Source organism: Numenius arquata, chromosome 6 (assembly GCF_964106895.1).
Source record: "Numenius arquata chromosome 6, bNumArq3.hap1.1, whole genome shotgun sequence".
In the NCBI taxonomy this organism is placed as follows: domain Eukaryota; kingdom Metazoa; phylum Chordata; class Aves; order Charadriiformes; family Scolopacidae; genus Numenius; species Numenius arquata.
Genome location: NC_133581.1, coordinates 18,307,674 through 18,324,131, shown reverse-complemented (window position 1 = coordinate 18,324,131; position 16,458 = coordinate 18,307,674). Strand labels below are relative to the sequence as shown.

The 16,458-nt window shown below is 43.8% G+C and overlaps 1 protein-coding gene across 1 annotated transcript; it reads left to right on the top strand.

Annotated features, from left to right (window-relative positions):
- Window positions 1-11,052: 11,052 nt before the first annotated feature.
- On the top strand, window positions 11,053-16,007 carry LOC141466018 (ferritin light chain-like). Its single transcript, XM_074149731.1, has 3 exons — window positions 11,053-11,299; window positions 13,706-13,852; window positions 15,175-16,007. The coding sequence occupies exons 1-3, from the start codon at window positions 11,117-11,119 to the stop codon at window positions 15,676-15,678; spliced, it is 834 nt and encodes a 277-aa protein (XP_074005832.1). The 5' UTR covers window positions 11,053-11,116; the 3' UTR covers window positions 15,679-16,007.
- The last annotated feature ends 451 nt before the right edge of the window (window positions 16,008-16,458 follow it).

Here is a 16,458-nt window from a genome sequence, read left to right as displayed (position 1 = left end):
ACACTTTCAAATCCTGGGAAGGCAGTGAGGAGATGAAGAAAGATGAGCCAGCTTCTTACCACTTGCTACAGAAAAAGTCGTAATATTAATTATTCAGACTATGAATTGGACATCTGTATTTACAATGTTTAACAAGTCTTGCTTAGTGCTGAAGCCAAGCTGCTCATTTCACCCATACTCATCTACTGTCATCATTGACGGCTGATTTCCAAACATGGCCAGACACCAGTTTACATGGCAGGGGTCATGAGACATTCTTGCATCCTGAATCAGGATTTAGAAATGCTATGTGCCAAGCCTTAGAAGCATGCAGAGAGCATTTGCAACTGAGCACCTGCAGAAATCCCATTTCCTGACAAAGAGAGGCCTCCAGTTTTCATGTTTTTTTCCTGCTTTTAGGCCACGTTGTAATGAAATGTGGCCTGAATCATCCTTTTATAGCTACACAGGGAAATGTTCTTGCTCAGCATTTACCCCTGCTTATGCAGGTTCAGTGGGAAGGTGGTTGAGCAGTCAGCAAACATACACAGAATGAAAAGCCTGGTTGATGGGATAAGACCGAAACCATACGCAGGGCAGGGATATAAAGTGGACGTGCAGGTTATCAGAGAAACTGGAAGGACTCTGGTAACTTCGGGGAATATAGGTAAGAGGATAGGAACCTAAGGAGTCGCATTAAATTTGGTGTTAATGCTGACAGTGACATATGCAGACACAGCCAAAAGAGGGACTGGCGCATGCTCATGGAAAGGGAGGCCAGGAGGACTGTTGCTGGCAGCATGTTAATAATCACAGAATGTAGGACTGCACAGAGATCTCTCCCAGGTCAGTGAGAACAGTCCAAGGGGAATAAATCGAAGGCAGGCTGGAAGGGTCTTGAAGGGGCTGGTTGTGAGGCCAGCAATGGGAACGACTCTGAACAGCTTACACTGTAAGACTCCCTGCTCTGCAAGGCATGCCCAGAGAACCTTCTGCTGCAGGTCTGGGTTGCCCTTGCTCTAAGCTGCCATCTTCCCTTTGAAGGCTGTGATTCCCTTATCCCAAGAAACCTGCGTCCTTGTCCTGTCCCTTCACTCTAACCCCGGGTTGCTGCTGCTTTACCTCTGACATGGGCTACCTGAGCCCCCTCCTCAAACTCTGGTTGCTACCTCCCAACCATCCACTATATGTCCCCACATTGTCTCCTTACCCTCCATTTTCCCGACACTGTCCCCTGCGGCTGCTTCATAACCCCTGCTTATCTCTGCTTTTGTCTTCTACCCTTGCTGCTGGCTTTGGCAATGTGAATGTGAAGCCCAAGCTATCACGCGTAGCAGACTATTAGCCTGTACGCTGTTCTGTGCCTTATCTCACTTTTGCTGGGCTGCTTGCTGGAGCTTCAAACCAACAACTGAACAACTGTGAAACACTACCAGCCCTCAATATTTCTCACACACCGCCATGTACCTGTATTGGATCTTCAGCCGACAACACAGGTTTAGCAGTTTAGAGATCAACCATTTGTCATGGCCCTGCTGGTCTTTAGTGGTCCCTCAGACTCATTTTGGGAACCATCATCCATCACGGTGCTGTGCAGGCTCAGTGTGTGCAGAGTGACATCCACTATTTCCCATTTCCACAAGGAAATGCTAGAACAACTTTTGTCTGCTAAATGCTGGGTATAAAAATCAGGTCTCTGTGGCACACTCCCTTTTCCTTCGTTCTTTCTGATCAGTTCTTCCTCTGGGTCCTTGAGAGGACCCACCCCCTCCTTTTGCCCATGACAGTGTACATTCAAACAGCTGCTAGGGCTGGATGAAGCACCTGCTCTGGGCAACAGCAGCTGGAGTTCATTTTGGGTCCAAAGGGCCGAGGCCAAGCAGGCTGACTGCATGTGCACTAATCCAGTATCATCACCAACTCCACCAACAACAGGTGCCTCTTTGAAGAGGGAGGGAAAAGCTATTTGGGGAGGAATCAGAGCTTTACAAAGGACATTATGGGCCAAGTCCTCAGCTGGTAGATGCTCACTTAAAGCATGTACTCTCTTGAAGTTATATGAGTAACACTCACATACACCAGTAAAAGATTTGGCCCACTCTCAGTGCTGCTTCTCTCTTTTTTTTTGTTTTCCTAAGGATTTTTCACCTCCTCTCTTTGCTCTGCACTGACCTTCTTTTAAAAAAATAGAAAAGAAACCTTCCTGTCCCTTGCTTCAGATCAAACACCTGAAAGTCACAAACTACATATACTAGACTTCAACATCCTCCTCTACATAGGTAACACAATCTTACTGTTCCCTGACGTGTCCCTCAGTCCTGCTTGAGTCCTGGAGTCCAGATCATGAGCAGGCATCAACAGGAACAAGGGTGATCCCATTCTGGAACAAATCAAATCAAAACCCCATCAAGGTCCCTTAAGAGAGAAGTCTTTCAGCACAGGCATCATAAGAATTGCCCATGTATTTGCTCAGGCCAGTGGTCCACATAGCCCAGTGCATTATTTCAATGCACAGCCACTACAAAATGACATGGGCCGAACACAAAAAAAGTCCTGCCAGAAACAGCTATTGGCCAAACTGTCTCCAAGGAAAATATTCTTATCTCATTTTGCTAGAAGTTGGTTGATGACCCAATGCATATAACCTCTTTTTTAAGTCCCTCTTAGTGTATTACTGGCAAATGTTTGTATTAATGAAAGCATCTATGTTTTCTCTTTTCTGAGACCTGCCACTCTGAGCTCCAAAGGTCAGTTCCGCAAATCTGGTCTCACTCCTTGCAGTTACTCTTGTACCCGTTTCTAGAGAACCTCTGAGCTCTCTAGAGCTTGAGAATGGAGCTGGATTCACACAGGCGGCACTGCAGAGCACTGCCAAAACCACTCTGCTGACACATGAGTAAAAGCAGGTTTTCCAAATTCCTGTTGATGCACTATTAGAGAGAAACATGACCTTGCTGAAAGCTGCTCACGTGAACTGGTCACAGCCTTCACAACATAGTACTCCAAAATTTATTTTCCTGAACTGTACACCTTTTAATTCATGACTTTCCAAGATTTAGATTTGTTTAAGTCATTTTTCCCTTGGGACCATGTCTCAGCTGGGTTGTATTACAAAAGAACCAAAGTGGAGACAGTTGAAGGAGCAGAGCTGGTGGTGAGAATAGCACAGGCAGAAAAAATAGTCTCCAATCCATAACAATTACTGGCATCTCATCCACAAGTACACACAAGTGTAAACTGTACTCTGTTGGCTTGCCCATTTAAATAAGTCAACAAGAACTTCCCTTGACAAACACTGCAGTACAGGCTAGACAGCACCATTTCCTCACCAATGAAAAGACATTCTCACCATTCTCTGGTAAGACCCCACCTGGACTAACGTGTCCACCTCTGGAGTCCGCAGCACAGGAAGGACATCGACTTGTTGGAACAGGTCCAGAGGAGGGCCATGAAGATGATCAGAGGGCTGGATCACCTCTCCTGTGAAGAGAGGCTGAGAGAGTTGGGGTTGTTCAGCCTGGAGAAGAGAAGGCTCCAGGGAGACCTTATAGTGGCCTTCCAGTACCTAAAGGGGGCCTACAGGAGAGATGGGGAGGGACTCTTTGTCAAGGAATGTAGCGATAGGACAAGGAGTAATGGTTTTAAAGCAAAAGAGGGTAGATTTAGACTAGAACTTAGGAAGAAATTCTTTACTGAGAGGGTGGTGAGATACTGGAACAGGTTGCCCAGAGAAGTTGTGGATGCCCCATCTCTGGAAGTGTTCAAGGCCAGGCTGGATGGGGCTTTGAGCAACCTGCTCTAGTGGGAGGTGTCCCTGCCCATGGCAGGCGGGTTGGAACTCGATGATCTTTAAGGTCCCTTCCAACCCAAGCCATTCTATGGTTCTATGATTCACACAACCACACAGGAATGTCCAGTGGTAGAAACATATTCTCAGCTGCTGCAGGCCCACAGATTCCCCTTGAGGCTTTAACCACAGTTCCAAAGCTGGAAAACATCAAAGCATGTATAAACATACAAAGAAGGCAATATTGCACACTTCTGCATCAGTTTTGTCTACATATATGCCTGAGGGAACCACATGGCAATCACTGCTTTGCATACTTAACACTGAACAGTATGGATACCTATATGTTACTGCCCTTCACAGCAAAAGCAATAAAACACTCCTAGCATCTGACAGGCACTGAGCTCTTCCTAACCCTCTGAATCCTCTCTGCAGCTTGCTGTCACTGGGCACATTTCACGCAGGCCAGCTGCACAGGATTTATTCAACCAGTTTTGGAGTATCAAAGCTAACTTTTTTTGTCTTTGCCCCAGGCAGGCGCTTGGTATGCAGGATTTAAATGAGAAAACAAAATGTTCTGTGAAATTTGTAAAGACTCAGCACAGTAATTTCTAAATTCTAAAAAAGATAGCAACTGGACCTAGTGGTTTAAAAATCAAAAAGTAAAGCATTTCACTCACATCACTGTGAGTAATGTCACTGTGTCCTAAGGACCAGAATAAATAACTTCCCAAGATTATCAATTAATGGTGCTGACTGTCTTAAGTGATAGGAACCAAACACACTCTGAATTACACCTCATACATAATTCCAACGAAATCAGGAGAATGCCCAATTCAAGAAGTGCTCTGCACAAAGATGCTGAAATTGAATATAATTTGTTTGATCCTTGAAAACTGGTACAAAAGACTTTGCCTTGGACATACTGCCACAAACGGACTACAATCTAACACCTACTCTTGTAAGACTTTTCTGATGTTTTTAAAGCCAGTAAAATGGAATTAGGCAGAAAATGATAGGGAAAGAGATACCTTAGGGAATCAAGACACACTATGAAGGATGTAGAGGGCCTATAAGAGGTGTTTTGAAGAGAAAGCAGCAATAAAGGTTCATTTGTGACTGGAATTAGAAGAGGAATTACTTCATCGGAATTTAGCATAGCCTTTAAGGCCGATGATGTTTGAATGAAATTATCCACTTCTGTTTTGTCTGATTCACCACCACTGAATCCATATTAATACAAAATTTAAACCAAACATTTAGCTGATGAATGTTCACATTAAAGTTTCACATAAAGAACCTTTTAATATTTTTTTCTCAAGCAGTTTCATTTAAACTTTGAAAGGATTCTTTTTCAAACAAAAACTGTAAAAAGGGTTCATTCATTATTTTTTGGTGAGTACAAAAGCTAAAACATTTAGAATCATTTCCTCTTCACCTGCAAACATTTCACACACCTCTCGCCACATCTGTGGCTTTAATTTCTTTTCTCTCAAGCGAAGGAGCAAATGGCATCAGTCAAACCATTTAATTGCTGGGAGTACCTGTACTTCAGAAGCAGGTGCTCCTGGTACTAGCCGGGACTCTCTGAACGTTGATTATCAGTAGCATACAGCAGCAAGACAATAAATGGTTTCTGGATCTTCATCCCATGCCCGTAGTTTACTTATGCGAGCCCAAATATTCTGAGTATGTACAGAGTGTATCTGCTCATGCTCACCTCGAAGAGGTAAGTCTGATGCTCCCTCAAAGCCCATCTGGAGCACAGAGTGCACCTACCAAAGTTTACACTGCCTGGAAGGCATTACCTGCAGTCACTGATTTCAGATGGCACAGACTGTACAAAAAAAGGCACTGCCTTTTTCAACACGTCAAGTCTTATTTTCTCATTTGCCCAAAGTAAGTACAAATTCTTATCCACAGCTGTGGAAAGGAAGGTAGAACAGAAAGGCAAGGTATACAAATCATGAGAGGCTTTAGGCAGTTTGGGATTGCACAACCTCCTTATGCAACATGTTGCCTGGGGTGCACCACATGTTTTCAGAAATACCGCAGAATCTCCTTAAATTTGCTCCAGTGCTGAGACCCAGTGGCTTCAACCTGCAATAAGTGACTGGACTTATGATGCAACATAGACAGATTGCAAGGATGAGCCTTAAACTTGCTAGCCTATGCTTTTTTAAATGTGGCTTGAAGTAACAATTACAATGCAGATGAACCCTGGCAATTTATTCTAACTTAGTCCTAAACACAGCCCTTTAAAAAAATCAGACAGGTAGTATCAGCCAGTACCACTTGAAATTAATAGTCCACTTACAGCTTAAGTGTATTTATAAGAGAAGAAATGGAGATTGAAAGGCCAAATATCATGCTGCTGACTAGGCTGAAGCTTGCTCAGCCTGGCTGCCGGCCGGCCCTCTGTACCCAGCAGGCAGAGAGGCAGAGAGCACAGAGCCTCCACAGCACAGAGCCTCCAGGGCTCCAGCTCCCCTTGCTGCCTCTCTGCCCAAGACAAACCGCAGGCTTCCTGAGCACTGGCAGAGGCAGGGATCTTAAAGATACAGATGAGCTGAGAAGCCTATACAGCACACCTAACAATTTTGAAAAGGAGAAAAGACTAGGGGAGAACAACTCAGTGTAGATGAATCGTCAATATTTAAAATTGTATTGAAAAGACCGATACATGTTTAAGAGAAAACAGTAATATATGGCTCCTAGGCATGAGTTAGTACAGGTCACAGTGCAGTTCTACCTGCAGCCCCAGCATTAAGAAGTCTATGCACATTACACAGCCACACACACTCAAACACGGCCATATGCGGCTTGACTTGAGGTGGAACAGGATAGCTGAAGGTGTCAAACATAAACCAGGTTGAGGCAGGACAACAGTCACAGCCAAGAGTCTACCTACACAGTTTACATCTTCTAGGCTTGACTGCAAAGCTCACACACCCCACCCCCAAACCTGCTGCTGGGATGGAGCTTTCTATGCAGGCAGGATGTGCCCTCAACACCAAAGTCCCAGGGCAGCTCTGAGCATCAGCCACAGAGGCCACTGAGGCTCCCCGCTGTGCTGCAGGGCACTGGGCCTCTCTGGGCCCCTGCAGCGCCCTGCCAAGAGGAGATGAGGCTGCCTGTCTCCTCACAGCATTACCTGAAGCAAACGTTCTGCTACTGGAAGGGTCCCATGGTAAAAGCAAGTGTTAATTACACATAATCTAATTTAAGCAATGCAGAGAAGAAAATTAGGAAACCCTTCTATACCTGTTCTGTGACACAAGGTTTTAGTTTTGCTTGTATTTCAGAAACTCTCATGAGCTTGTCTTCTCCGTTTGTTTTAGACGCAGCACAGACATGCCCACAGGCCGTGGGCATATTCTGTTTGAAGGACAGATTTCAGTTAGTAAAGTTTCAAAGACTGCTATATACATCACAATGGTTTATATTATCCAGTGTTTGGAAAGTTCCCTAAGGAAGAACTTCATTGCAAAAGAAGACAGACAAAATGAGCCAACTTCTCAATATCTGTGCCATGCAGACTTGTGCCAAGGAAGCCCATGGAACTGAACAGCCTGAGATAAAAGTTACATCAGAGGCACAAAGTGTCGCAACTTTAACAGGCTACTGATGCAAAGTGGGAAAACTGAATAAAGGCAAAAAAGACATGGCTGTTTCCTACAGAACTGAAGAACAGTCCTCAAACACCTCAACCGGATTTTAACACTGCAGTAATGGATGTTTTGCAAATACAAAAATATCAATGAGCAGAAGAAAATCTTTTATTCTCTAGAAAAGGAAAGCAAAGGAAAACAAGGTTTCGGAGTATTCGAGGTGAGTGCCAAAAAAAGACATTTCAAAAATTACTTCCAAAATCAAAACCGAGCATTTTACAAGCAGGATTTCATTGTGATATCTCATTTTAGTAAACTGAATATATCAAAAAAACATGCAGATACAGCACTGCATAGCAATTTTAAGTACCTATAAGGCCAAAAAAATAGGCTCCTGTCTGCTCTGATACCAACAAGACTCTGACTTCAAAGGGACTAGGCTTTAACTTTTACTTGTGGGAAATCCTTCTCTTGTATCACTAAAACGTGCCAATTTCACAGTATGCCAGCAAACTGGAACTTTCCATTTTCCCAGTGACATATAGGCAAAAAGCATTTTCCAGAATGTCCACGTCACAGCCTGGTCACAGTGCTACTGTCACCCCAGAGCCATCTCATGTTTTGCTGATGACTATTTTTACTGTAAGACAGTTTTAAAAAGTTATTTTTCTATGCTTACTTAAGTAGCAGCCTCACAAATTTCAGGCTGCTTTTTTAACTTTATGAGTCATACAGTGCAAAAAGGCAACAAAACAACCCAGAAGTCTTGGTGGATTTTTCCTCCATGCAAAAAGGAAATAAAAAAGAGTGGGATCAGATAAAATAGTGAAATGAAGCACCTGTTGAGAACAGAAAAGCATACTGAAAAACAGGTTAAGTGACTTCAAGTCCAATACAAGCAATTGTGAATTCATGGGCGTTCATATGAATCATTCTCCATTTCCTGCCAGAGAGCTTAGGTTTCACTCATGAATGAAGAAGGCTAATTCACAGGCATACATATCATACCTTTATTTATTTATTTATTGCTTTTTCCTCACATAGCCCTCTGTTTCCGTTATAGCTATTGATGGGCGCTGAATGATCACATAAGAAAAAAGTTTGGCAGCGTTAGATACACTAATTGCTAAACACATGAAAAATCTGTCACATCTAGAAAGAAGCCTACAGATGGTAGCTGGATAGAAGCAAGAGCCACAACCCTCACTACCTGGGGTTAAACAGCAAACAATATCAACTCCAGACTACAAAGTGCAGCTTAAAAGGCCTAGCTTTAAGTGAGAGAGAATTGAGGTAGAAAATGGCCAGAACCATCTAAATGTTTGCAAAGTAGTCTCAGCAGAAAAGATATTTTCAGATGATTGCTAAAGCCCGCTGACAGTAACAGTCCTCTCTGCTGCACTCTGCCAAAGAATGAAAAGAAATGAGGGGCCGGGGGGGGATTAATAACTTTTCTAAAGCATACAGTTTGGGAGAGACACAAAACTCTCCTCTTCAGTTTAGGGCAGGCAGGAAAAAAAAGTAACCTATCTTAAATGCAACCCTACCTGATAGCAGGCAGCTGCACTTACTCCATGCCATGTTGAAATGTTGTAACTAAGACAGAAACTGAATAAAGTGCTTGTTCCCCAGGATACAGCATTTCTTAAAAACCAAGACTTGAGATCACAAGTTTTTGGAACAGATGAGACTTTCCTTGGTCCAGACACAACCAGCATGTGACACCACCTCAATCTATGTTGCAAGAATCCCCACATCACTTTGTAATGTTTTTTTTTTCCACAATACACTCAATTACAGCACAAATGACATGTATTTAATTTAGTTCTGTGAAGCACAAAACAAAACAAATTGAACAGTGTTCTCATAAAAAGAGGGGTTAAAGAACAGATGGAGGCCCATACATCATAGGTGGCCTTAAGAAATGTCTTGTGTCTTAGTTCTCCATCACTGAAATGTGATAACTTAATACTGACTTCTAAGGGACCAGAAGTCCACTAACACAGATACAAGCATCTATGAGCCGATATGCTCAAAAATTGTCATGAACACCCAACTAACAAAATACAACTATAAACTTTTCCACAGAAACACTACCTAACTTGCTTTCTGTTGTGATTTCACACTGCAAATTATTTGAACTGTCCACAGAAAGGAGGTCGTCAAGTATACACATACACAGACACCACACCACTCTTGTGAGGCTGTTGAAGGATTACTCTAGAATAATAAAACACTATTTTACTGTCTAAAACAAAGACAGTTGGAATGGAGGGACCTAAAAGGTAACTGTTAGAAGTACATCTGCCCAGCAAAAGTCCCTACTGCCTCAATGAAAAAGAGGACCCTTATTGAGAACTTTAGAACAAGGTCATTTATTGCTTAACTGTCTTGTCAACTGCAATTTATGAATTTAGGTACTTACTTTAGCCTTGCAAACACTACAGGTATACTCTACTCACGCAGTTTTACTCAAAAGCTTAAAATAAGCATACGCTTAAATGTTTAGGTTTTTTTAAAGTGAACACAGCACACTGTTTTCTATTTTATTTGCTGAAACTTCTAATTTAACTTAACTATAGCATGAGGAATTAGAAGAATGAAAAAATGGACAATCACAGTAAACAAAGAGGGCTGAATCACATACGAGATGGAGGCACCAATCTAGAAGTATGTTTCTCATGAGCAATTTTCTCATATCTTTACCTGACTACTCTCAGGTGAAGTGTGCTCTGCTGCAGGTAGTCAGGTCCAATAACAATTAAGACGTGCAACGGAGTAACAGTTCTGCCCTTAGCATCCTGGGTCTGTGAGGGAGTGGTGTCATCTGCTAGGAAAACATTCCACAGAATGGCATGTAACATTAAGCTTACTAAACAAAAAGTCACCAAACAGAAAATTATCAAATTCAAAGGGTCTTGAGATTACTCATACTTCCACTCCACTGGCTAGAATCTAATAAGGGTAAATAAATGCTCAAGCAATAACATGCAGAGCTCCATCCATACGGTAAAGCAGCTGACAAAGTCAGAAGCCCGTATTTTGAAGCTACTGCACAAATTGAGGATTATTAAATTACTAAAATACTTAGGGTAGTTTAATCTGACCAGATAGGACTAGTTTGCCACAAACATTTTTAGCCGTAAATCAAAAAAGATAAAGGATTTAACCTGTAGCCAAGACCTATATAGATAAACTGTTCAGTTCCAGCATTTTTTCACAGATTGCTCGCTCCCCACGACAAGCGACCATCACCTGCTCTGGCCTCGACTCTGCCACACTGTGCTTTCGCACGTCTCTCGCTATTAAAAGGAGATATTTAAGCGTGGGCGTCCCTGGAGACCGTCCCTCAAACAGAAGCTGTAGAAACGACGGTGGGCCCTTCCCGCCCTGGCGGCCCACGCCTGGCAGAAGGAGGGGACGAGCGCTGGGGCTGAGGGGCGAGCTGCCGCGGACACCTGCCGAGCGGGCCACCGCCGGCTACTGGCCGCGCAGGCCGGGCTGCGGCGGAGGTCGCCCAGAGGGACGAGTCTCCCCGGGCGCAGAGAGTGCCCACGGGCACGCACGAAATGGCGGCGCTCCACCGGCCACCGCGGCCCCCCCCCGGGGAGGGCGGGCGGCCCCACGCAGCCCGGGAGGGAGGCGGGGAGGGGGCGGCCCGGCGCCGCCGTGCGCGGCAAGGTGTGTCCCAGGTGCCCGGGCTATATCAGGCGGCGCGGCGGGGCGGCCCGGTGGCCTCATGGCGGCTCCCGCTATGGCCGAGCCGCGCTCCAAGCGGCCCCGCGTCACGCTGCCCGCCTGCCCGGCGCACCGCCCGCTGCCCGGCAGCCGGGTGAGGCAGAGCTTCCCGCCCGCCGTGGAGGAAGGCCTCTGCGGTGTTACCGGCGCCCTGCTGGAGCTCGCCTACTACCTGCAGGCGCTGGTAAGGCGGCGGGCCGGGAGCGGGCGGGGAGGTCCCGGGAGGCGGCCGGGGGCCATGCCCGGGCGGCGGGGTGAGGAGGTGCCTGGGGAGCGGGGCAGGACCTGCTGGCCCTGTCGGAGGTTCAGGAGGGTTTCGGAGTCGGGCAGGGAGGGAAGAGCGGTGCTTGCCCCGGTACCTGGCCCAGCGGGATTTGGAGGCTCTCTTGCACCCAGCTAGAGAGTGCAGAGCCGGCCGCCGGTCCGCGCCGCTGTCCCGGCGCTTACCCCGCGGAGGCCAGTGACAGGGCGAGAGAAACAACCACCAAGGTCTGGAACAAGCGGGTGATGAATCGGGAACTCGTGTATTTTGTGTAATTCATGGACAGAGCTATGCCTGTGGAAGGGGGGATGCAATCAGAGAACGCTAACAGCTTTGGGGTATAACTCCTGTGTGGTTTTTTGCCAGGCTTTTTATGTAAAATAATTGTGTGTGGTTAACTGCTGAAATAACAGTTTATGAATATCGTGTCGGCTGAGGGGTTTTTGCTCCACAGCCAGCAACATTGGACATGAATTAAAATTTATCTCTGATACTGTGTAACATGCATGCCAAAATTGTGTCTGGCTACATAACAAATATTAAGGTGCATATATATAGTAAATATATTTAAATAAAGCCATTAAAATAAAAAAAACCAAAATGATCAACGCCATTCCTTCTGATGCCAAGCATCCACTGAGAAGCAACACAAACTATATTCAGTATATCCCCAAGATCCTTTGATCAAGCTTGGTGTCAAGTTTAGTCCAATAAAAACTTAAATATGCAGTAAAACCTCTACTTGTGAAGCATGTGGATTGAAATAATATTAGTGATTGGCAGCTGGGTGGGATGGAGAAAGCTTGATTAGAAATTGACTGTGGATAAATCAAACCTAGAAATGTGACCATCTTAAATGGTTAATAATGGACATAAAAGATTTACCTTAACAGTTAAGCAGGTGTGGTAACTTGTGCTCTACTTGAAGTCAAGCAGCACACTTGTACTGAGGAACTGGTCATAAAACACTCAATCTTGACTTCTCTGTCAACAGAAACATGAATGAACAACTTCAGGAAAAGGATTATGCAAATATTGCAATGAATGGTCTTAATAAAAATTCCAGTATGTACTTTCTCCTGAATGGTTTATGGTATGTGTGCCACAGGTTTGGGGACTCCCAGATGGCCATAAAAATGTAGAAGAAAACCATAAACTTGTACTGTGTATATAAATTTTCTGCATTTCTTCTAGACATAGCAACACAGATGAAACACGTGTATTTAATATTAAAGCAGGGTAATAGATGAAAGCAGTGAAGACAGTAAGAAGCAGAAAAACTTAGGAAATGCACACACTTGTTCCTTACCCCTCCAAGGATGGCTACAACAGCTGGATCTGCAGTGCTCCAGTTGAGAGTATGTCCAAGAGACAGAAGCTGTGCTGCATGGCATATGCCTGTTTAGGGAGCCAGCAGATCAAGATGCTGGAGCTCCCTCAATTCAGTTCTTGGCATGCTCCCAGCTGCTGCCTCTCATTCTCCTCAACATCGGAGCTGCACAGAGCCAATGTTGAAACTGCTATAACCTGGTGGCTGGTAGCTCTCCTTCGCTGCCCATCTCTAATACATTCTCTTTACAGGACAGCGATGCCATGGATAAAATTCCTCTAAAGAAAGAGCTGAGAGTTCTATTAGCACAGTTAAATATTGCAGTGGCTAAAGTTGCTACTTTCCCATACAGAGCAGAACAAGGCCTGCAGTGGGTTTAGGGTTGTAATACTTCTGAAGTATTCCTAGGCATGAGCTACATATCATGCTAAAGGTGTATACAGGATAGTTCAGTAGCAGTATTCTTTATTTTGGAATAACATTACCCATAATAAGGATGACAGATGCAATGTTTGCTTGTTTTCTTTTTGGTATTTGCCTCATCTTTCTCATACCTTTGAAAGCTAACTTTCACAGGAATGCTGACCTGAAGGGATAAATCTTGATGTTCCCTGTGCTGGGATTATGTTTAAAAAACAAAAAACCCAAACAAAAACCTCACACAAAACACAACAGAAAAACCCCCACACACCCCCAACCACTTATAAATAAATATTCTGAGGATCTCTGACTGCTACTGAGAGAGAACATCAGTACTATAGCTACCTGTGCAATATTAAAGGACAGAAGGAGTTCTAGTAGAAGTACAGAGATGTTTCATTTAAGACCATAACTACTTACCTCATTTATTGCAGAAATTTGCATTAAGGTCTTAAGAGAGATTGTGCTGGTAGAATAGCTTCCCTTGGAAGGGTCTCTGGAATTCTGATAAAGCCACGTTCTGCTGCAGGCGAGTCCCATCTCCAGCAAATCTTAACACTTGTGTTTTGTGTGCTTAGGGTGAATATTTTGATCAGTCACATGTGGCTCTACCAAACGTTTCTAAGTTCTTCTTGCATCAAGCTCTGGAAGAGAGAAAAGCCGCAGAGGCTTTAATGAAGTATCAGCAAGAAAGAGGAGGCCATTACTGTTCTAAAACCATCCAGGTGGGTAATAGACAACAAGGTTTCGAACAGCTGCAATCTGCAGTAATTACTGTAACTTCTTGCATTATATTGTTGGTACTTCAGATCTCTGCATTCATCTACTGTTGGATTTCCAGATATCATTTCCTTGTCATATTATTGTACATGGGTTTGTTCTTGATTGTGATGCTTAGAAACTGTCAGACATACAGTCCTAACTCTAGGTGGTTGCCTTCTAGCCCAAAAGAGTATGAAACATGGTCCACTTTTTCTTCACTCAGCTGGAGACTGCTGTTTCCATTGTGCTGTAATGGATTATGAGACTCCTTCAACTGTACTGAAACAGCCCACTTGTCTCCTTCACATTCAAACCAAACAGAAGCCTAGAAGCCATTAACACCCAAGAAAGGTGGTAAGGAAGGAGACAGGAGAAACCTTCAGCTTGGGGCAGTGCTGGAGCACAGCTCAAGACAGAATATGAACTAGAGATCTGACTCAGGCTTGCACAGGTACAAAAGAATAATTCAAAGCTATCGAGGAAAAAAAACCCTCCTAATTTCTTAAAGACCAAGAGGCTGATTCTCCTCTAGCAAACTAGTATTCTCTAAATAGTTAATACGGAATGCTCTTCTTTGGCCTATCATAGCAATTGTTAAGGTGCAGAAAGTAAAAATAACAAGGCCATCTTGAAGAACTTCCTAAATACTCAGTTTGAATCAGGGTAGACCTTATAATAGCCTTCCAGTACTTAAAGGGGGCCTATAGGAGAGATGGGGAGGGACTCTTTGTCAGGAAGTGTAGTGATAGGATGAAGGGTAATGGTTTTAAACTGAAAAAGGGTAGATTTGGATTAGGTATTAGGAGGAAATTCTTTACTGTGATGGTGGTGAGACACTGGAACAAGTTGCCCAGAGAAGCTGTGGATGCCCCATCCCTGGAGGTGTCCAAGGCCAGGCAGGATGGGGCTTTGAGCAACCTGCTCTAGTAGGAGGTGTCCCTGCCCATGGGAGGGGGCTTGGAACTTGATGATCTTTAAGGTCCCTTCTAACCCAAACCATTCTGTTATTCTATGGTAGGGTTTCCTGGTGTAAGAATTCTCCTCAGGCATAGCTGCTGCTATCTAAATCTCTGTTCCTTGAAAAAATGCTTGGGTTCTGCCACTTCAGTATGTTTACAGCCATCCAATTCTGCAAAAACCAACAGATGCTCCAAACTATAAGGAGTTGTAACAAAGTCCTAGCACATCTTGTTTAGAGCGCCCAGGTAAGTTGCAGGAAACCATCAATGAATAGAGTAAGATGAGCTGTTCTTCTGAATAAATGTAATTCTGTCTTTGTTTTTAGAAACCAAACTGTGAGTATGCAGTCGGTCTGATGAAAGCCCTGGAAGTAGCAATGATACAGTGGAAAACTATGATACGATTTTTTGAAGAGCTTTATGCCCTGAGTATTGAAAATGCAGACCCTCATAGTGCAAGCACTATCAAGAAACAATTTATCAGGCCCAAAATCCAGAAGATCAAGATGATGGGAGATCTACTGACCAACGCTCGCAGGCTTGACTGTTCCCAAGATGGCAGAAATAGTCTTGGGGATTACTTTATGGACCGATTTCAGAAAGAGTTCAGAACAGGCACAGAGCCAGAGTCTAGTCAGCACTGCAGCCCCTGCCCACCTCTCCAGCAGTGCACAGGAGCTGCAGAGGCTGTGAAGCGACCCCAGAGAGAATCTTCCCAGCACAGAAACGGCATAGGGCCAATATATGCAACCATACACTGCACTACCACACTGCCCCTGTGTAACGATGGGACAGGAGCAAAAGCGAAGCAGGGCAGGGAGGGCCTTTAATGCTGTTGCAGCTACGGGGCAGTTCCTAAGGCAGACCTGTAACAGAGGGTGGACTTGAGACCATAACTCAGGAGACATTATGCTGTATTGCTCCTCCTGCTTTACACCCTGTTCCTTCATGCTCTGTTGAGCCACAGCTCAATCTAGCCCATACCATTATTTTGTTTAAATGGTAGCAAGGTCCCTAGTTATCTAGATGGTCAGCATTAGTCACCCTTTTATCTTTGCAATTCTTCCTAGAAGCCAAAAGCTTTTAAGCCTCCTTTTTGTCTTAAATGATTAATAGGATTAGTTAGTGCAAATTTTTTCTAATGGTATATATAACTTCTATTAAAAAAAAAAATAAAATGCAACTTTAGTACAAGGAAACCTCTGTGGCAGAAAATCCAAAGATTTAGTTTTATATTAAATATTTTGTATTACTAACAGATATTTTACATTACTAACAACTATGCTAACATAACAAACTTTTTTAAAAGACTTGTTTTAAAACGAAGTTTTCTTGTCTTATTTCTATCATAGTAGCAATTTAAGTAAGCAACCTAATTACTTTACTTATCACCCAGCTATTTTTAGTGGTACATGTCTCCAAGATGAAGGATGAAAACATTTCCTCAATAATGAGAATAAGACAATGTGCTGGGTTTATTTATTTGCTCAGTTAGCTTTTCTCATCCTCAGAAAGCAGATGAGGGAGAAATTAGGGGTTCTTATTAGATGTGATCTTTACAGGTTCTAGTGCATATTTTGCAAGGGTCACTGAAGATACTAACTCAAGGG